This window comes from Triplophysa rosa, linkage group LG1, assembly GCF_024868665.1.
Source record: "Triplophysa rosa linkage group LG1, Trosa_1v2, whole genome shotgun sequence".
NCBI lineage: Eukaryota > Metazoa > Chordata > Actinopteri > Cypriniformes > Nemacheilidae > Triplophysa > Triplophysa rosa.
The window spans coordinates 27,311,371-27,334,753 of NC_079890.1; the positions used below are offsets into that span (position 1 = coordinate 27,311,371).

Below are 23,383 nucleotides of genomic sequence, written 5' to 3' on the forward strand. Positions count from 1 at the left end.
AGATGTACAAGCTCTTTTAAACTGCCTTTTAAACACACACACACACACACCCTCAGGGCTTATGCTCGAGAAGATCATTAACCTATCCGTACCCAATTAAAGTGAGAGTTTGTGCGAGTGTGTGTGTGTGCGTGTGTGCGTGTGTGTGTGTGTGTGTGTGTGTGTGTGTGTGTGTGTGCGCGCAAGAGTAAATGTTTGCCTCCATATGTGTGCGTGAAATATTGCATCTTTTCCTCTTGAGTGTTCTTGATGGGAATGTTTTGTAAATTAATCACACAGTGGATGAAATGTGCACAAACACACGCACAAAGGCTAATCAGTGTGTCTGCTGTAAGCGCAGTAAGGATGAGGAAGAGTTACCACCTAGCATTGTGTTTGCAGGATGGAACTCCACAGGGGAGCACAGCGAACTACGCCATGGCCATGAACCTCACAATACCACCACAATACAATCAATACCACACACATATTCCGCACACAAGACACGGCTGCAAACTAAAACCAAGGTTCCTGTAATAACCTACAGCACAGACATGGCTGCATGCTATGAATGGCTACAAAGAACTACGCTGTCAACTCAACCATACAACCATACAACAAATAAGACGTTCTGTGAATATGAGTCTCCATGAGCCTTGAAGAGTACACACAGCCCCTCCCGGGGGATAAGTGATGATGGTCGACTTTTGTATAAAACAATTTTTTAACCCTTTCAAAGCACAGCTGCTGTAGCTATACACACGCAGATGGATGGTTATGGCCATTGTCTTGCATCTAGCGATCTACCACAAGCATTACAAGCTTTTTATAACATTACAACTACTTCTATTCGGTTTCATTGCTTTACAATGGTTTTTGAACTTAAGAATGCATATGATAAAATATTATTCAACGCATCCTATATAGGGTTCCTTGTTAAACATTATAAACGGGGCTTTCTTAAGATTGTTACTTGTTAAGTTGTTCAGGTAATGCACCCACTAGATCATGTTCAAAAACACGTGCTTTTGGAAAAAAAATGGCCAGAACCAAGATTGCTCGGTTCAAGGCCAGTGCAGGGATTCTGGTCATTTTAATTCATTTGACTTTTATCTCTCTACAATTTATGTGACAGCAAATAGAAGATAGGAAATAATTGAGAAATGGTTCAGGATGTTATAAGCCAGACTTGAACTTGGGTTGCCACACTATAAATGTGCCCTAACCACTAGACCACAGGTTTGACATTACTTTTAATTTTATTTAACTTTTTCCCATAATGATCTAAATCAAAAAGACAAAACATATTGTTATAATCAAACTTTAAAGACGTCACCACCCTTCACTCCGGTAAAAAGAAAAACCTGCGAGACAAAGACAGCACGAATACTCCCGTATACCTGAACAAATATTTGTTTGAGTGTGTGTGCGCATCAGGAGAGATGAAAAAAGACACTAAAGTTTGCCGATTTTTGCTTGATACCATCTTCTCACCAGTCTCGTGTTTTTTCCCGCCACCACTTCTACACACTCTCCCATCTTGCAGCACCTCCAAACAATAAATAAAGCATGTTTGTGTGTGTGAGAGAGAGTGTGTGTATGCACGGGCTCTGTTGATAATCCTCCAGAGCTGAAGCTTATCTGCATTGTAGAGAGGTGCGAGGCAGACAGTCCCTATCGCAGGTATTAATGTAGCGCAGTTCCCTGTGTCACGATGGAGAGATAAGCAAACACACTGCCACAGCAGTCCCCTACACTCCAAATACACACACACACACACACACACACACACACACACACACACACACACACACACATAACAGATTGTTTTGCCCCATAGTCTTCAATGAAAAAGGAACCTAAAAGAAGCAGTGAAAAATGGATGGAGCTGAGCTTGTGTCCTGTAAAACAGAATTAGTAATAACAGCGTACACAGGAAAAATGATTACGAAATCATTTCGTCAGGAGGAAAGCAGTGTGTATGTGTTAAGATGGTGAAGGATTGGTTTGTGATGGCTGCTGGGAGTGTGTATGGACACACTGAGACAGCTGCAGAGTCCTGACTTAACCTCTATACTCATGTCCAGCATGAGTGTAATTCAATTACAAGTGAATGCTTACCCACATATGTGTGTATGTAACACGTTACGGTGAATGTAGACGTTACGATCACCAGCGTCATGCCATTTGTGGTTTTACACGCACAGCAGGGAGCAAAGAGATGTGTGCTGAATTCCAGGGTTGGGTGACTGAGGAATTCATAAACGGTGGAGGCCTTATCAGCCGAGAGAGGGACATCCTCTTAAGCACACACCAGATGAGATGTGGACCGTCTCATCACAAAGAGAGGCAGTAGTGCTCATTAATTTCTTAAAAAAGTAAAATACTGTGAAGATGAAAACATTTGACAAAAAGCACCTTATTTATAAGCAATTTGTCACAGGCATAGCAAGCAATAAATTTAGCTAAACTAAAAATATAAAATAACAGTACAAATGCTGTTACTAATAATGTTTATTTTTTTAATGTTTAAATAATATATAAAAAAACCGTTTACATACGCAAATAACATCAATAACTAAATAAGCAACAAAAAACATCTATAATTGTTTGTACTGATTTACAATTATTTTTGGACATATGCTTTTTACATTTTTGTGAATGTGTTTTCCATCTGTAGCTCACAGATGTGATGCCAGGGGACTTCAAGGCCACGTCGAAATAAGTGCAACTCAATAAGACCGAGAAAAAAAACAAGGCTGCCCCCCTAAAGCGAGAAGATCATGTTAACAGTCCGGTTGTACAGACTTAATAAAATTAGGGCAACTTTAACTTTTTTGTTTCCGAGGCAATGTTTTAACATTACAAAGATCTGTCAAACAGCATATTGAAGCAGGCAAAATGTACATCTACAATCCGTCGTTTACGTTAGCGTAATGTTTACAGGAGCTTTGCTTCAGGGACTGACCCAGGACCAGGTCAATATATAACCTCACAGTGACTCAATAAATCACTTAAATCCATGTTTGACATAACTGCAACACGAAGAGAGATTATGCTGATAAGCCATTTAGCTACACATTTACCGAGACCCAGTGACTGAACTTACAATTGATTTTGTACCAAGAGCAGAGCAGGGAGGTGAAGAAAACCTCGAACATAAACTAGCATTCAAATATAATTGTCCATGTTAAAAAAAATGTCAATGAAAAGATAAAAACATCACCAATTAAAATGGAAAAACATAAAACAAAAATGTAAAACTATTTTAGTTTAGTTTACAGAATAGTTATTTTGCTTATGCTAAATATATAAAACACTAAACCGACGCGGCTTGAACAACATAACTTTCACAACCTTCCTGTGAACAGACGATTCTAACGTTCACACCGAGCTAATAGCCTTGACATTTCCATCTCTATAATTTTATCAGAAAGGTACGTGAAGGAGATTTGAGAGCAGTCGTGTCCATCTGAATCATATTTGTGGAGCGAGTCGACGCTAAAGAGTAAAGCTATTTTTTCTCCATTTACACAAAGGGCAGACCGTGTCAGTGTGACGTCTATGAGTGTGTTTTACTGTGTTTTGACTGGACTCTCGGCCTGCACCTGTGTGAGAAGATTAGAGCGAGTCTTTTATCTGATAATGACTAACCAAACGCTACTTACAACATGAATGCTCACCCTCATGTTTAAGCTAGCGCACGGTAAAGACTATATTCATGTTTTTACACCCTGTATTCCCATTCCAAGTCAAAACATTAAAATAGTACGCTTTGTGAATACTGCAATATGTAAGGAAACTTGATTGAAATGCAACGTTTAGGAAAACGTTTTGTTTTGAGATGTGAGCACACTGTTCTGGGTCTTATCTTTGTGTGTGCAAAGAAATGATGTAGAAAGAGCGAGAGAGACAGACAGAGACAAAAAGACAAGCCCATGGGAGAGATGCTGCTAGAGGCAACATGACCTCACATTACCTCAGAGACATGTAGGTGCAAGAGACACTGCTGTCTAACCAAGTGAACTGAGACACAGGCACAAACACCCCACACACCATGCTATACTTTAAATTATTACACAGTAGGGGTGTGTGGGTACAATTTTGAATCAATGTTTATAGAAGAATTAATCATTTTAGTTGTACATTTTCTGTGAATATTTTTGGGAAAAAAGAGATTGGCCAACATGCAAAACAAGTCTGTGACTGTAACATTAACAATGATTTATATTTGATAAATTTTTGAAATGTAGAATGTGCTTACAATGCAATTGCACAAAGCACCAAAGTCCACTGCAAAAAAAAACTAAACAAATGTGACTACATATATTAAAGAGTACATTCCTCAATATTTTTAAGGGCTTATTTTGGTTTATGGAGTGTCCGACAACAAGTTTATGTACATACATGATGTAAAAATACTATTATTTCGTAATAATAAGCAGTTTTTATTACCTTACTTCTTGACTGACTCTCAAATGATTCGTTCCGCGATTCATCTGTGTAATCTCCGCCTTTCCGCCAGCGTAGTCTGATCTGATTGGTCAGATAGTGTAGTCTGCTGTGATTGGTCAGATGGTCTAGTCTGCTGTGATTGGTCAAATGGTCTAGTCTGCTGTGATTGGTCAAACGCGTTCAGCATGTGTCGCAAATGGACCGCCTATCATTACTGCTGTATTACGGTTTGCAGGTGGTTGGATATTAACAGTGTATAGAGAGAGATGGCGTCGATTTTACCTTACCAGTTCGAGCCCGAGTCTGACGAATCATTCTTTAATCCTTATACAGATGCCAGTAAGAAAAAGGACTGTTTTAGACACTTCTCTTGTAACAGTTAGTTATCACGGCATACAGTGTACGGTGTTCGTATCTTCAGATGTTATTATAACTATAGTACACCACGCAGTTCTTGAAATAAAGACTTTGCGAGTTAATATGGTTGAACACTTACATTAGCGCAACGAGTTTATAGCTAACGTTAGGTAAACAAACAGTAACAACCCCAAAAATAACGGTAACGTTAGCTAAACACAGACATGAGATAACGTCACACAAATTTAATTTTAAGTAAAGACAAAAATAAAGAGTCACACTTACAGGTTGTGATTCGGTGGAGCTTACAGGTCCAAATAAAGTTGGTATTGCAACATCTTTTAAGGAAAGACGTTTAATGTATCCTGCAGTAAAGGCGCCAAGATTGATGAAGCAATCTTCGGTAAAATGACGCGCGCAAAGTAAAACGTTCGGTTTATACTCCTTTGGTGTCGTTTGAAAAATAAATAGTAACCATTTTTTCCTCAGAAGTTCTTCCTTTGGTAGTGAAAATAAGACTGACTTAGTTTCACTACATAGAACACAGCTTCTCTTAGACATGATGCACACGTCACGAACGAGCTAGTACAGTGTTTGGGGAGGAGAGAGTTAAGTTTTCGCAGTCAGTAGGCGGGGATTTTTCTAGTGACGTAGGTACATTGTGGTTAAAGATTCGGACAGGTCATGGCTTGTTCGCGTGATTCAGAGTCGATTACCTTTTTTATAAGCTAATAACTTTGTTATTCGTTCACCTTCGGATTTACAACTTGGCAGATTGCTTACATTCAAACACGGCAAAATTAAACACTTCATGAAATGTATTTTTTATGATCTCGAGGAATGTACTCTTTAAATAAAGAATAGAAGTATCAATGCATTGTGACCCAGAAATTAATACAGTATCATATTGCCCGAATACTTGATTCTGATTGGTCAATCTTTACATGCAATAGTCAAATAAGTTTACGGCCACTAAACTGCTCAACTGTACAGAATAGAAAAAGGTGCCGTTGCCTGGGACAACAGATTTCCTACCCAACCAGGTCAGTTTTATGTCTCACGATCGGCACCTTTTTCTATTCTGTACAAACTGCGGGTTAAACCCAATATCAATGATTTCTTCCCTGACCAAAGTGCTTGTTCTAAACCCTTTTAATTACTGACATGAGAAAACAAGGTAAAACAAGATTCTTATCTGCATAACACGAAGACCGGCCCTGCACAGGTGCCAAAGAAGCATCGCTGAAGTATCCCAACACGGGGTCACTCACTGTTCTGTGCTGAAGGGCTGTCAGTCACTCACTGTACCCAAATAACAGCCTTCCCTCTTAGAATAACATTATCTGCCTAAATAAGCGTGTGTGTGCGTGCGTGCACGTTTCAACAGAGACATCTTAAGCTTGAGTTAAAGAAGGCACACTGTGTAGGCCCGAGGCTTTGTGGGAAAGTCTCAGCACGTACACACACAGACACACGCTCAGGCACACAGGAGTGCTAGCGACATGGATTTGAAGAGGAACACTTTTAAGTATGCGTTTGTAGCATTTGCTCGTATCAGAGCGAGGTACTCAACCCTTTCATGTGGCTCCTCTCTCTCTCTCTCTCTCTCTCTCTGCTCACTCACTCACTCACTCACTCTCATCTCCTCCGCCAGCCCTTTTATTATTTCTCTCCCCTCTCTTTTTCTACTCCGATCTCTTTTTAATTAATTACAACCTGGTCTAGTGACGGAGAGTGAGCTTTATCTTCCTCTGCTCCTCTCCCTCTCTGTGTCGAGAGCGAGAGAGACCGAGCTAAAGAGAAAGAGAGAGAGAGGACATGCCACACGCCAGTGCTTTCCTTCCACTCTCTTCCTATCCCCCTTTTTTCCCTCTCCGCTCTCTTCTCAGGCAACCCTGAGCAAGTGCTAGCAAGGGTCATATCTTTTTAATTATCTTTCTTGCCTTTGATTAATTATTCCGTCTGACAATAGCGTGTTTCTAATGCTTTTCACCTGCCTGTCTTGATTGACAGTGCCTCTGTCTGAGTCAAAGCAAACAGCTGCTGCCATGATTGCCTAGCAACCAGGAGGTGATGGATGAGACTCAGAGATGGATGGCCACAATAAATCATGTCTCCTGCTATAAAACTGGAAAAAAGAGGGAGAGCGAGGGAGGGAGAGAGAGAGACAGGGGTACTAGGAAGGGGAAGAAATAGAGCATACGAAAACAAAACAACCTATTCTCTCCATCCTGGTTTTGCCTTTCCTCACGCCCCTATGTTTTCTTGCATACTCTCTCTCTCTCTGTCTCTTTCTCTCGGTGAAATGGGTTTGAACCTCTCTGAAAAGTTTGACCTGAGCTTTTAACCCGCCTCAGAAGGGTGCAGCTCAAAAGTGAGATTTCTACGTGCAGAAGAAACCTATAGGGTTATATAGATTCAGACGGCTGAAACCGCAGAGCTCTCAGAGTTTGTCATAGGGTGGGGCTTGTCATAAGTTGGGACACGTTCTAGGTGCTGGAAAATACTAGAACAATGAATCCAAGTACACTCACTACATCCAGCAATGCTTGACACAAAGCAAAATAATTCATCAAACCCATTTCAATGCAGCCAAGAGCGTAATGTATCTTACGCTTTCGGTCGCGTAGCCCCCTAACGCAACAATGGACAAATATATCAAGCATTGTCGAGCGCTCAGCCGCCACAGATGACAGGAATCTGACCAGTCTGTGAACTTTAGGCGCACAGCGAGAGCTCACTGTTATCCGAATATTCAGACGCTTTGATTCGAAAGATTGTTATACTGTGAAAATATGATTCCAAATGTGTGGCACATCTCGCTTTACGGTCACAAAAGGGACGAAGGAAAACATGACGGAAATGTTTTTATTAGCGCAAGTTGAGCGCGGAGGATCACGTGCGCTCAGAGACGTGTTTCTTTTTCTGTTTTCGTTAAAGGTCGGCTTCATTTCCTGCTAATGAAGCCCAGCTGTTCCCGCTCTTTTCGCGTCTGTGACGACAATGGTCACTCGTCCTGAGGGGCTGTCGAAAAAACTTTACGACCTCGATGAAAACCGTGTCAGTGAGGCAATGCGGGGGGAGGGATAAAACAGAAAAAAACCTGGGTTACCAAGGTTACGAGGCCATGGCGATGACAAACAAAAACACATTGAGTTTTGTTTTCAATGTGTTTTTTCAGGAACAGAAAAAATGGGGTAGGAGTGAGTGGTTGAATGAGTGAGCAAAAGAGTGCGGCTCCTCTGGTATCTGGTAACGAACAGTGCAAGAGCTCTGCCCATCCATCAGAGGAAGCCCACGTCCTGCTCCGAGCTCTCTCTTGTTCCCTCTCTCTCTCTCTCTGAGCCCTGCTCAGGTTACAGCTTTACACGGCCAGTCTAAATAATATTCAAAATGATGAATGACATGGCCAGCCTCGTATCCATCATCAATTTCTTTTTTTAAGGAGCATCCATCTTCAGTAATGCTCCTTTGAATCATGGGAAAGTGAAAGAGCTCCGATTCACTCGTGCAGGCCCCTGGAGAGGCAGAAGGAGGGACAGAAGGAGGGGAAGAGGGAGGGTAGAGGACGGCAGATTCGGGTTCCGAGTGATACCTGACGAGGCTCGTCTGTGCGGCCAGGTGCGTCATTCACATCGGCTGATGCATGCAGGCAAGATGCTTTTGCCACATCTGCCAATGACAAGTGAAATTATTGGAGATCATTTTTTTTACATATGATAACACCTTACATAAAATAAAAATGTAACATGAAAAGTGACCTGAAAAATCCAAAAGTTCTGCAGAGGTAAACTGTATTAAAAGATGCAAGCGACATATGTTTTTTTCTTCTGTATTTTGATTTGAATCACTTGTGTCGCTTACCTCAGCAAAGGTCAGATTTTTATGCTTACAATTTAATTTAAACCGTACAGTATATTACATTGCAGTTCCTAATAAAGTTACCATCTACTGGTGAGTTATTATATCATATTTCCTTGCTAAAGCCACTTTTTTAGTATCTGACCGTTCATTTTGGACCTTACCTAAACAACTAAAACTTATTGCATTTACTCCCTTTGACATCAATAAATAAATTAAATATAAACTTCTCTAAGTGAGTTATGAAAACAAAGTGACACACTCGCATAAATGGAGGAATTGTGGGGAAATTGAGAGATCTGAGTGGCATTGTTACTGGAACTACTGGAGCAATGTGTCCAACAACACCCCCACAAACCGCCCTTACCCTCCCCTGGCTGTGCAGACCCCTCAGTGGCAATTCTCTGAGGGGGGGACAGCCCCTAACACTGGGCTCCTTGGCAAGGGCCCGTTTGATAAATGACACATGTCATTCTGTCAGGAGAGAAGGGTGGGTCCGTGATGTATGACTGTGCTGAGAAGCTGGGGAAATCGACTGTTTGGCATGGAGCGCCTTTCTCTCTTTTTTTCTCTCTCTCTTTCCGTCCTGCTATCCGAGTTCAGGACACCATCAAAAAGGCCCGAAGTGTTGTGTCTGTGCGCACGGGAGCCAGAGAACAGGCTGGCCCTTCTTTTATTCTCCTGTTCTCACTCTCTCTCTACGAAGCCAACGAAGGAAAGAAAGGGGGAAAAACACATGTATGAGAAAGAAAACGACAACTGCTAAAAAAAACTGGCTTGGAGTAGCGTGAGAGGGCAGTGGTATCAATCAAAGTCAACTTCAGCAACAACTCGACTACTATTTCAAATAAAAACTACGGCAGACAAATGACCTTAACACAGGACTGAAACCTGAAACGCCTCACGAACCGAAACTCTCTGCTCATCCCTTCTCGTCTCTCCTCAAAGGAAAGCTTCGACTCGCCCCCTTTACTGTAAATCCCTCCATCTTGTCTTTTTCCCCACTCGATCTCATGCTCTTTCTTTTTTAACACACTGCCAGTGGGGGCCTGACATCTGCAGAGTGCATTTAAAGAAAAAAATGTGTCAAGGAAGCGTGATTCCCCCCCACCCACCCTCTCTCTCTTTCATTAGCTCACTGGCAGGGTGGCACTTCTCAAGCTCATTACAGCCAGAGGATTTATGGTGCCGAACCCAATGGCGGAGAAAAGGCATCTGTCAATAATTGCAGGGAGCAGCGCACACACATCTCGAGAAGCTTTGAAATCTCATTAGGTATGCAGTTATCAGGCATAAAGATCAAAAACATTACTCAACTCAGACAGAATCCTACCAAGAAACATTAATTAGCAACAGGCCCGAAGTATAAAATAAAACAGACTTCCTCTCTGACTCTCTCTCGCCCTCCCTTTCTCTCTCTCTCTCTCTCTCTCTGCCCCTCACACCTGCCCGCATTTGCCAAGAACCGAAGCGACTAACCGAAGCGGGGAATGCAAACACACACGCATGCACAATCAAACGCAAAAACCACACTCGGGATCACGCAGGAAGGATATGCCGACATGACATTACACACAGGAAAACACATCATCATCATATGTAAACAGTCATACATGTACGTGGAGGTTTCGTAAACGCACCCAGACATGGACACACACACACACACACACACAACATCCCCTGCGTTCCTCTGCCTTCCTTTGCCCTCATTAAATAAAACACAGCGCAGAGGGAGGAAGGATAATTCCCAGCATCTGAGACTGATCAGGACAAGAGAGAGAAGGACTTTGCAGGCGTTCTCTCTTTCTCAATCCTTCTCTCGGTCTGGGTAGCGAGTAGTGGAGGAAGAGGCCTGTCAGGCCGGAGAAGGATGTCAGAGCTCAGGCTGGCCCTGATTACTAGGGCCCCTCTCTCTCGCTCATTCTGCTGCTCTGTCTTTCATCACAAGCGCCGCCATCAAAAAGCAGCCTGCATGTCACACACACACCCCGATAAAAAAGAAATGCAAGACTGATGGCTGTCAGTTTTCAGACTCAGACTGCAAGAGGAGGAGGGAACTGAGCTGAGCCGAGCAGTGGGGCAAGACCCCAGCCATTTTTGTTGAGGACCCATGCACACACACACACACAAACACACACACACAAAGAAGAAATACAAGCTCACAGCAAAAGCCTGAGTGCCACTCTAAGAACAAACCCCTGCCGTGAGCCTACAACCAGCCCGCTGCCAAAATCTTTCCTGTCTGGTCCCTGCCCCCACCAAACTCTCCCTCTCATTTTCTCTCCCTCCTTTAGCACGTCATCATCCCTGTTCGACATGACAATGGCAGGCACAGACAGGGATTACTTCCAAACGGCCATATTTCACTGGACTACACTGCATGTGACTACCAGAGTGGACCTAACCTCACAGATACACGCACAAAGAACGAAAGAGAAAGAGAGAGAAGGCGGGACAACTCAAGTAGGGCCGGGTGATTCATTAGTACTGTGATACTCAGTGCCACCTCTGTGCAAGGCTAAGCTAATATCCCTCACCGGGCAGCCAGGGTAAAAATAACCATTTACCACAACCAGACACATAGATCCCAGAAACCCTCTTCATTTCCTGTCTCCTCCCAAACCGCCTTTAACTCCCCCCAACTCCCACTGGAAGAGGTGTGGGCCACGGAGGCAGGAAATCATGCAGCGTAGCTCAGAGTTTTGACCAATAATCAGCATGAACCAACGAGTAGGTTTGGAGGTCGGTTCCAGAAAAGTGGTTCTCAAGTAGTGTGCCGTGACCCAAAAATTAGTTAACAATTCTGATCCGACAGGGTCATAGAGAGCACCAAAAATACTAAATGCAAAAAAGTTCAACAAATATAATCACACCTAATTAAAAAATATTTAAAGGGAGGATAAAATGCTTAAAATAAATCTTATAATGTTGACATCTAGGAGTGTGTTACCAATAAGACTTAATGGTATTTGGGTGCTGAAAAATGTATTAATGTGCTTAAAAAAACCGAATATGTACCACTACCACCACTGTTTCATACTTGTGGTTTAAAATTTCTGAATGAAAATTAGATATGAAATTATCAACAAACTACAGCAAACAACCAGTTAAACTAAGACAGTAGACAGTTTTTCTTAAATCAACACACACAGGGAGCTTGACAGGATGTTTTTTAATGCATTTTTTGACATGTAAGTGGCAGATAATTTAGTCAAAATGTTTTGTCTAAACATGGCTAACAATGTTTAACTTTTTTTTTCAATAGGCTGCAGATAAAAGAACAAGCAAGTCCAAACTAAAACAAGCTGCACTATTTTTTTCAAGAAGATACATTTGTATTTTAGCAGAGATAAAAGCATCATAAACCCTAAGGCAGCTAAAACATTCAGACTGCTAACAAATACTGTCAGTTACCATAAAAGAAAAGGCAAAATAAGCACTATAAAAAATATTCAAATAAAAATATCTATTGAATTTGGAACACCATACAGTATTGAATTTTTTTTAAGGTATTTAGATCTTCAAATTATTGTGTGACTAAGTGACCTAACTATGCGTGTTAAAAGACAAAAAACTTGACAAAAAAAGACTAAAAATACATTGCATCCCTCAATAGCATAAAAATGTATGTGTGTGTAAAGTGTGTATACAAATAAACAAACTTTTGGGTGTCGCATGAAATCGTCTCGCTCATTAACACTGCCATAGTCGCCATTCGTCATCATAACTTTACCATATCTTTGGAAAAGCGGAGATAAAAAGAAAGAGTGAGAGACAGAAACATAGAAGCATAGAGTGTGTGTGAGAGTGAGAGAGAGTGATAGAGAGAGAGAGATAGTAAGGGGGTAGAAAGGGGAAAAATGAGGGAAGGATGCAGCCTTGTGAGCCAATTTAAGAAATAAGTGCTGATGCATCAGCTATTGACTGTGTGAACACTCCTGATAACGCTCAAGGCGAAACTGTGAGGGAAATGACAGCATCAACCGCCTGCAATAAACTGCAGCCCGCGAGACCAAGGGAGCCCTAATTGACAGCTGTCAAGCTAATGGGAGCCATGACGGAGGATTCAGGGAAAAAATTCTGTTTATCAACCATCAACCCTGGTGTGGATCCACAGGGAGGAGAACTTCCCCTCCTCTCGCTCTCTCACTATGTCAGGCTCTTAGGTTATTCAGCTTTTTCCCTTAACCCCCATCCCTCTTTCGTTCATTCTTTCTCTCTCTCTCTCTCTTCGTTCCTGTGCTTTTTACCCGCCTTCTCTCTACTCTTAACCCTTCTCATTGTTGCTCACTTCTTGCGGTGAAAAAGGCGGAGGACAGCCATAACTAATCATAGTGTCAGTTGGCTGCCTGGGAGCGCAGGTTTTGGGCCAGTGCAATGCGAGCAAGACGCAGACTCAGGCCCCCTAATCCACACGCACACACACACTCTACTGAAGGGACACCTACACAAGGCCAACTGCAGCTCTATGTCCAACCACTGAGTGCAGAAATCAGTATGAGACAAGTGGAAATAAAAGGAAAAATATGCAATAGCGTCATTTTCTTCGATGTAATCTGTGACTTCACAATTTACAATGTCAGTGTAATTCAGTTTAATACTGTCCAATGAGCAAAGCAACTTTATGTTTGCTCTCTTGAGTAGATGACCGTCTAACTATAATAAAATGTGTTTGTGTGCTTTATTCAAAATTCTATCAGAGTAAAAAGACGTTTCACACAAAAAAATCTACAACCTATAAGTTTCAAATCTTTAATTAGATCTCTTGTCAGACTTCAAGATTTGACTTCTATGCTTATTTCAGGCAAAACATCTGCATTGGTATCCAAAAGTTTGATTAATTTTAAATTTCAAAATTTCATAAATAGAAAAAAATATTTTTGACACTGAATGTAATTCTGGGCAGCAGTGTACAAGACATAAATTTCTCTCTCTTATTAATGCATATGACTAGGTTTTAATAAGGATAATTAACATAATCAAGTTGCCATGTTTCATTATAAATTAAGTAATTAAACTGCAGCAGAAAAGAAACCCTGAACTCAAGTGGATGACTCTTAATTTGTAAGGAAAATCAAAATGCGTGCACACGCACAGAAACACACACCAAACAATATTCATATAGTGCTCAATTTGAAGAACTACAGATATATGCCACCATCCGGAATGGTCTACTTTCCGAAAAACTAATCCAACTAACCTGCGTTCAAGGATTTTGACGTGTGCGTTACGATCCATATGTATATGGATGCATGCGACTACATGCTCATTTATCTGCATGCAACCGTATTTACAAGTTCATCGGTGGTCCCCATATAATCTTACATTTCCAAAGCTCCACACCCTCTCCGGAACAGGCTTTGAGTTTGATTAATCATTGCTCCCTGTCTGCAATCAATCAAACACACACGAAATCACAGATATCAGCTCCTTTCCCCAACTGCAATCCATCTCAGAGCAGCCTCCGTTACATTCGTCACAACCCAAATATTTTTATAAATCATATTTAGTCGCTCTAAACACAATGCTGAGAGTTTGCATTTATTCTAACCCAGATGAGATAAACTAACTTTAAATATGCCATGAACGGTATAATAATGACCAATATCAACATCGTTCGTCTCCATACATCAAATCCGCTCCGTTCAAACGCTTCTACTGCGATTCCCTTTCACCGAGCCAAGGCAGACGGGTCAACCTAAAGATTTCGCTTTCTACTCAAAGGTATTGGGGGCATGTGGATATTTTCAACAACAGTGTGAATCAGCAGCTCATTTTGAAATAAAAACTGAGACGAACAAAAAGATAGTTCAGGGAAAAGTCTGATGTGCTCTATACGACTGAAAAGTCTGATGTTCTCAAACAATTGATATGTTTGGTCTGGCAAAAGCTTTGAAGCCTGTGAACAAAAACATGGTGTGTCTACTGCATTACCTGCATCTGAATAGGTGTTTTTTTTAGTGCGTTGTTGAATCACGCTTACTAGACAAGAGAGTGTTTGTCTGTTAAAATAGAGAGTTAGAGAGCAGAACAAATACAGAGCAGACAGACATTTTTCTTCTACAAAAACACATCGCGACAAAGGTGTGCAAGTACACGTACAAGCGGCTATGACGCATTTCTACGCCATTTCTCTCGCGACAATTTTTCTAGGGCGTTTGATTTTGGTTTGTCACCTCGCTGCTATTATTGCTCTTACTCTCCTGACCATTAAAAGCGTTCTATTCCAGCCAACATGATTACCCAGGTACCCTGGCCCATTTGTCACCTGCAGCAGCAAATTGAGTTAGTGCACCAACTAAAGGCATGGAGGACTGTGTAATATCAACTTGATTACATCAAACTAGCTGCAAACCTAATTGGGCTGGATGACAGTGTGCGGAGCTTGTCATCTCCAATCATTAGGCCTGTCAGGAATCCATCAGCTTTACAGCTAATTAGGTGAACACTAATGAAGCTGGCAAAACAACTTTTCTTTTTCTACGGCTGAGCGGGCCTTCCAGATTCGGTGGGAGGGAGGGAGAGACAGAAAGAAAGTGGGAGAGAAAGAGAGACAGAAAATGTGAGGGAGGGCGAAATTTTCTCATGCAAAGCTCAAGGTTGCAAGGGACTGGATTTCCCAAAGTTCCTAATCAAGGCCCATCATCTGCCATCTTTCCTTTGCTCTTTCCATCACGACGGCGCAATCAATTTGTCATCACTCTTTGTATGCCACAGTGCAGTCGTCAACCTTATAACTTGCAGCTGTGAGGGCTGCTGGGAGGGAGAGATGGAGTGAGGGAGAAGGAAAGAGAGAGAGTGAGAGAGGGGAGGGGCAACGGGTTGAAGAAAGGAGGGAGTAAAAAAAACACAGGAAGTTGCCTCGTCTAAAGGGGAAAAAAGGCTCTCAGCCTGCTCTCGTATTTGTCTTCATCCTCTCATCAAAGGCATAAATGCCTGATTTTTTTCTCTCCCTCACTCCTCTGAATTGAGAAGCCTCTCAGTCATTCTTGTTCGCCTCCTCCTCCCTCCTTCTACCTCTGCGCGTCCATTAGGCAAAAGCATTTTGATAAAGTAAAGCACAAGCCTAACGTATTGGGAGGGGGGACAAAATGAGAGCACTCACTCTGCCAACTTCTGATTGACCATTAGAGCTATTGATGAATGTGGCTGTCAAAGGAGAGACAATTAAATCAAATATGAAACAAAGTTGCTTTGACGGGTCAGACTGATGGAGCAAACCATTCTTCCGTCTCCTGATTAGGTTATTAGTATCGTGCTTTTTTTAAAAACCAACTGCATGTGTAGATTGTAGGAGATGTGCCCTCTATTTGAATGCGTTCACGTGTGTATAAAACTCAAGTGAGATTTCTTATACGTTTAAGAGTGGGTCAGCGTGATCGTTCGTGGGCAGCCAACAGTATACGGATATATACATGCGATAATACTTCTGTATAATGCAGTATGCGTACAATTGCACTAATAGACAATAATCGTTCTATTTATTTTTAAGTTTACTTCAAAGTCACACCACTGAATATTCTCCTGCGTATGGTACACTAACCATCAGCCTATGTTATTGTTTATCATCTAATTCCTCAATGATTAAACAAAGACCTCTGGTGTCCTCCAGTAAAGTATGACTCAAGATCACAAGACATATGGATTCTAGTTTGAAACTAAAACATCATCAACTTAAGTCACCACTTAAAACAAGTAGTTACAGCATAAGCCAATAAACTTACTTTATCATTTGTACGCAATTTGTATTTGTTTCAAATTTGTAAACTTACATTAAAAAAATGAATTGTATATTGTAAACATTGCATGCAGTCTCTCAACAAGCTATTCTTAGACATTTTGTAAAAAATAAATCAAAGTGTGTTTCCTGGGATGAAGCCTCTCATTCATTAAACGGTCTACGTCTTCTCATCTCCCTCATATTAGTGTTATTCAAAGACTGGAAGTAAATGTGGCCTTGTGCCCTGCCTATGTAGAAAAAAATTACAAAAGCAGCAATTAAAGATGTTTTAATGGGTGGTTGTCAGAGCAGACGTGACGTCACGGGGCTCTAGCGTTGCCATGGAGAGTGATTTATTGATGTTTATCAGGAATGAATAGATCAAAGAGCAGCCGGATGACAGGCGATCAATCAGCCGTCAAATCAAAGATGGCAATTGTCCATTAAAGCCTCTTCTTAGACCCCTCGGTGTCGGCTACAAAATACTGCCCAGAAACGGTAGGAGTAGAAAAAAAGAAAAAACTAGGCGAAAGTTGCCTTTTTCTGATCAAATGTTTGCGCACAAAAGCCCCCCCAAAACATCGAAGGCGAGCACCAAAGAGAGTCATGACAGTCAGCTGACACACAAGCCCTTTTCCTGCGCTTCTGTATAGATCTCTAATTCATGGAGTCAATATCTACGCCCTACACAAGGAAAGAGAGCGGCATAAAAGAGGCTAAATAGAGAACAATCAAAGACTAACAGTCGACTCGGGAAGCTTTAGCTGGGAACTGATACAAGTAAAAAACAACGTGAAATAATCAGTATTCACAGAGGAAATTATAATTTTGCCATTTAGTGAAAAAAATATACACTCATGTTATTCAACTTGACAAAAAAAAAAAAAATATTGCCATAAAGAATATGCTACACTGACAAAATAAACTTAATAAAACATCACCATTTAAAAAGGTGGGAGGACGTAAAGTAAGAAAAAAATGACAAACTTTTTTTCGGATACGGTGTAACCAACATCCAGCGAGTAAGGGAGCAGTGAATCATTCCAGATCACACACACGCATATAAAGCCTTAATATGAAAATAGCGCAAAAACAGAATGGTGAAGATGAAGAGTAAATGAAGAAGAGGAGCCGTACCTGCCGAGCGCCGGGGCACTTGCTGTTTCCTCCGCGGCATGTTTCTCTTTCAGGGTTTTTTTCAGGAGTTTCAGCCCCTGAGATCCCGAGAGCTGCTCCGCTCTGCTTCTGCTCTGATACACGGCACCTGGGGCGCTTTCACACGCCTGACATGTATCGGCAGTTTTCAAACAAAATAAAATCAAACGGCGAGATCTGAAGATGATGAAGACGAAGCGGGATTTTCCTCCTCTTTCCTCACTCTCTTTCCCCCGGTCGGCTTTTGGATATGACGGAGAGTCGAGCCGCTACGGTGGGGAGAAAAAACGCTCGTTCCTCAGTGCGATCCTCGCTCACTCCGCGCTGGAAGCTGCAACAGGCAAGCTTAAAGGAAAACGAAATGATCGCGTCACTCAAAGTCTGCAAACAGAGGCAAACATCAAGCACTGTCATATTAACTCCTTCCATCTCGAATGGGTTAGCTAGCTTATGTCATGTGGGTAGGCATATGTCTCTCTCCCTCTCTCTCCCTACCGCAGCCAAGCCAACCCCGATGCACGCTAATAGTAAAAGTAGCAAATCGCAAACACAAGACTATAGATAAGCAATGACTGACATTTAGATGGGCGCTAATCATGCCAACACCCCGAGTTAATTTCTTAAAACAATAAACAACTTGGTTGTTTCAGCGCAGAAACGCGTGACGCTTGAAGGCAGCAGTCGGGTTTATCAATGATTTACCAAAAGAGAGAACAAAGCTTTACTTACTCGATCGCCTGGATAAATGTGTTATCCATCGGGAATCCGATCCGAGTTATCGAATACAATTTGAAAACAACAACAAAAAAATCAACGGGGCAGCGCTGTAGTGCGTCGCCGATAGCTTTTCTGTGAAAAAATCCCAAACGTTCCAAATCCCCGCAGCCTTTCAAATGTCCATCTCGTCTATAATAAACAAACGGGAAAAAGACAGAAACCTTGAAGGAGGAGATGGACGGACTTGTCGCCCGCGCGCTGCCTCGTTTGCTTATTTTGTCCGCGCGCGTTGGAAATCCGCTGAGAGCGGTGCGAATCGATGCGATAGGTGTTTGATTGGGTATTCCTGCTTGTAATAACGCACATCAGAAGGAGGGGATGGACTCGGGCTGCGCCTCAGCTGCTGCTGCGATAGCATGGATCACTGAGCTATTGCCAAACACTTTCTTGGCCACTAATAGCACTTTTTACCCTTCTTTGTGCTGCTCGTAGCAGGTATTTAAAAACAGCAACGGGCGAAGCAGACGCGTCTTCCTCTAGCTCCGAGATGCTTTTCTCTCCAGTAATGTCACTTTCAAAATCCGTTATCAAACGCTTTCCTTCACAGAATGGACTTTTTGAGACGGTAAGATCAACATTTTCCAAATATGCCCATCATCACTGACATCAGACACCTACTTAAAATTCAATGTTATGATGCAAGTTTCTTTTTCCTTTTCGTTTTTGCACGGGTAAATTGGAGTGTAAACTCTTTTAGTAGAGAAAGGGAGAAGTTGTCCGTGTTGGATTTGAAATGCAGAGTCCGTTCACTTTGAGAGGGGGGATAGGAACTGTTTCCTCTCTGTTCACTAGCTGAGGGTTATGTGTCAGACACTGCCTCTTCCACTAAAAGCGTTCAAGTCCGCGTCTTCGTCTCGCATTCGTGCTGTCTTCTCTCGCGTAAGTCAATACTCACATCTGACCGCAAAGGGGATCGCATCGAGCCCACAGAAGGGGGCAATTGGGAGTCGTGCCGTTCAATAAACAAAAATCTCTTGAATGTCCGTACACCGAAGTCACAAGGCAGATTGGAAGGAAAGAGCAGTCTTTCACGGATCCAGGATGTTTTTGCCCAATCTCACTCTGTGTGCATGCCGTTAGATCCGCCCAAGCATCTGTCCGTCTAACCATTGGCGCATCCATCAGTGTCACACACACGCAGACACACATACGCCGCACGGAGTCGCTTTAACTACGGACAGCTTCTCTTCTTCACCAAAGGACTGATAACGCACGATATTACCGGGATGCTTCTCAAATTTTATACCACAAAAGAACAGTTTGAAAGAATTTAACATTTTCTGCAATTGATAACCTATGGGCCTTGAATACTTATAATTCAGTGGTGCATTAGAAGGCTGAAATTGGTGTGTATAAGAATATATTATTTAGCTGAAGTACACGAATATTTCTGTTTTTCTCGACACACTATGCATTACATTGATAATGACGGCAAGTAGCAAAAAAAACCGTACTTGTTTAAAAATGCACCTCATAAAAGTGGAAACAAATACTGCTTTAAACTTTATTTTATCTCAAGTTTGATACAACTTGCCACTTTAGTCACAATTTAACTCATGTTTTGGCGGTTGTAAAATTTGAGGTGATGGTATTTTTTTCTTGAATTGATGTAAAATACCAAGATTTAGCCTACGTTTCATTTTCGTGTGAATTCTCACTTCCAAAACTTACGTATTCTGGAGTATTTTCTTTATTTTAGGCCACATTATACCGAATGTATACGAACATATGACAATTAACCAGTGAAAGAACTTTATGTATATCATCAGATTTTGAAAAATACAAGCTTTTGTTGTAGTGAATGTAAAACTAAAATATTATTAAACTGTGCGAATTAACGCTGGCCTGTATTAGACTCAGTGAGTCTCAGAATTGTATTTTCCATCAGTGTAGAACAATGCATATAACGAAATGGACTAATGTATAAATACAGATAAGAGAATATCAATACATGTAGTAACTGAACGTCCTTGTGTGTGTGTGTGTGTGCGTGTGCGTGCGTGTGTGTGTGTGTGTGTGTGTGCGTGTGTGTGCGTGTGTGTGTGTGTGTGTGTGTGTGCGTGTGTGTGTGTGTGTGTGTGTGTGTGTGCGTGCGTGCGTGGCTAATAACAGCTCCATGAGTGTTAGTGTATGAACGTGAGCGTTCATTGTGATTTGTAACCGCCCCCTTCTATAGTCTTCTAACTCTTATCCGAAATGAAGACTTAAAAAAGTAAAATGATTTTCATTTAGATGGAGAAAGTAGGTTTTATATTTTTAAGTACACCACTGTGTTTCTGCTCATTTATCCAAATAGAAGAAAAGGTACGTATTTGTCTTGTGTTTTACTTCACTTCCTCTTGGTTTCTTTGTGTGTATTATACGTTGAACTAAACCTGGCTTGCATCTTTTAAAAGTATTTTGTTTGTTGACCTGTCAAAATATCCAGTAAGCATTGTTTTAAATGCTAAAGTTAGAGACATCTGTTTAATATGAAACACATTTTAGCTGCCACAGGCCTAACAAATGTTCACAGATTGAAATGTGTTTAAGCATGATTTGAAACTATTATTAATGTTATTTTTTAGCTAATAAGGGTGTACAACCTTTTTTCCAGAATATGAATACTTCAGCTGAAGACATAGCATTCAAACAGAGATTTTCTAATATTATAAATTAATCAGGACTACATTTCTAAAACCAACGTTATACTTTAATGAGGCTTTTGAAATTAAATGTAGCTTCTCGAAATATCTGTGAATTTTGGTTTTATTTTGTTTAATAATTGTAGGCCTAGTAGACATCTGCCACTTTTTTTAGAGAAAGGGAGAGAAGAATATATCTTCAATAATGAGTGATTTAACACCACTTGGAGGCTTGTTTGAATTGCTACATGCGCTGAAGATATCAGGAACGCTAATGTGCCGCAATGGCATGGCTTTCAGGTGCGTTGTTTAATATTCCTGAATTTTTCTGTTAGTTCAGTAGAAAGAAAGCTTTTCATTAAATAAAGTTTCTTTATGAGTGAATAATGCAAGTGTTTTCTGAGCAAAAAATCAGATCACGTTTTGATTCTTTTGATTTTGATCCTCTCCTCTCCTCACAGAACTTTGTTTTCCAGTTTAGAACATACAAAAGTTACCACCAGTGATTCGAAAAAATAATGGTGAAAATTAAATGTTATTTTTTGTCTTTGTTGGCATACTAATACAACTCTCACGAGAGGTTTGAGAATGAGGTTGTGCTTTAAACTGTGAGCAAAGTCTGAAATAGCCCCAATGGACACAAGACATAATAGCCTGACCATTCCCACAACATGATTTTAATTTACTATACGTTTTTATAGTCTAAACTAAAACTTTATTAGAAGTCTCAAACTATTTTAATTACACAAATGACTCGATGCTGGAGATCAATTAATTTAATTTTCATTTACGAATCCAGATTTTAGCTTCAGCTCAACAATTTCACAAAGTATGGTGAACGAAATTAAATAAAGACGAGTAAAGGCAAAGAAAGGCAAGCAAAAGTAAAACTCGAGAGTTCTGTTTCCTGCGCATTTTTGTGCAGGCACATGGAGCATTCGTTTTTGTGAGGAAAAATATGATAATATTTATCAATAGGGTAATTTCAATCGATAATCATCTACATTAACACTATACATTTATTTTTTACCTTAAATTTTAAGAAGTTTAATAATAGGTGGAGAATCAAACAAAAATTAACATGCACAAATAACGTCGACTAATAGCCTATCAATTCAATTTTTTCCTAAAGCTGCCAAAAAGTGAATTATAAAAATCGCACGAATGGATGCTCGTATGGCTAACGCAAACTATAACTTCACCCAAATTCCTGAGGCTCCTTTATCATTCTTTCCCAGTTTAACGCCTGTCTTACATTTTGTGATTTTCTCTGTACACAAGCCGACACGGCACAGAACCACAGGAGGGCTTTGAATTCATCTAAAATCTCAGTATACGTTCATATTAAAGCGAAACAAAGGAGTGCGAGTATCGAACCGAAATTAAAACATTTTCTTTCACTCGTGCTGTACGAAATGTCTGTTAAAATATGTGTAATGCTGCATATTCAATTAAAATTAGATTCCTACCATATGTCCTTATTTTTGTGTACCTATTCAAATGTCTAAAATTGGGGCAATCGCAGATGGTTATCGTGAACACCGGCACGAATCACCCACACATAACTGACAAAGTTGTAAGATGATTCCCACTTAATATGTTCTATTATTTATTTATTTATCTATTTAGGTATTTATTTAATGTGCGTGCATGTTACTTCACACGAAATAGTGCGTCTTGAATAACTTTTTTTTTTACTTTGGCGAGGCTTACCGATGGAGCATGAGCCATTGTCGATTATTTATACTCTTATCATACCGACAAGAGCACGTTTATATGGAGCAGAGGCGCAGTTGGATGTGATCGATACATGGAGCGCATCAGTCAGTGGAGTTGAAGTTAAAGTTGAGGTTTATTGGCCATGTAAGACTTCTCTAACAAGGTTTTTTAACCCACAGTACACACTACAGTGCAATACAATATAAAATACAACATTAATATACAGCACAAGGTTAACCATAGAGAAGCACATAAATTAACTCACACACATTTAGACAGCAGGGTCTCATTGTTTCGCATCTCTTATGCCTAAAGGTTAATATACAATGTCCCCTGTACATACCCCCCAGTCACCACCCATGAGACTAGGAGACCCCAGCTGTGCCACGCCAGGGTCAGTCTGATTCAAGGTTTGATCAAGTGAGATCCATTGCAGTTCGATATACTTGTGAACCCAACCCATTTTTGAGGTTTGGAGAGGGCAAATGGGTTTACCATCATGTCCTTATACCTTCTGAAAACAATAGCTAGGACTACATCCAGGCCGGCTATAAAAAGCATGTGTCGTAATTAGAGCTAGAGGAGATTTCCCGCTTCTGGGGCGTGCACGCTCTCCTGCACCGCACGCATTTTCACGGCACACTTGTTCCTAGTAGTGTGTGTAAAGAGGGTGGGCATCAGAGAGATCTCCTCAAGAGAGGGAAGCATTTAGGCTACTCAGTAACAGGCTGCATTC

The 23,383-nt window shown here is 41.0% G+C and overlaps 1 protein-coding gene and 1 long non-coding RNA gene across 3 annotated transcripts in view; one reads left to right on the forward strand and one right to left on the reverse strand.

The window, feature by feature from the left end:
- Positions 1–19,668, reverse strand: part of tshz3b (teashirt zinc finger homeobox 3b) — a 35,789-nt gene extending 16,121 nt beyond the window's left edge. The window contains exons 1-2 of the mRNA XM_057332665.1: positions 18,257–19,668; positions 17,510–17,872 (exon numbers count right to left, since the gene is read on the reverse strand). Of these exons, the coding sequence (XP_057188648.1) occupies positions 17,510–17,549 (40 nt within the window). The 5' untranslated portion in view covers positions 17,550–17,872; positions 18,257–19,668. The remainder of the gene's footprint in view (positions 1–17,509; positions 17,873–18,256) is intronic.
- LOC130553608 (uncharacterized) overlaps positions 18,758–23,383 on the forward strand; it is a 28,213-nt gene continuing 23,587 nt past the window's right edge. For both annotated transcript variants that reach the window (XR_008962878.1, XR_008962879.1), the window contains exon 1: positions 18,758–18,869. This is a non-coding gene — a long non-coding RNA (uncharacterized LOC130553608). The remainder of the gene's footprint in view (positions 18,870–23,383) is intronic.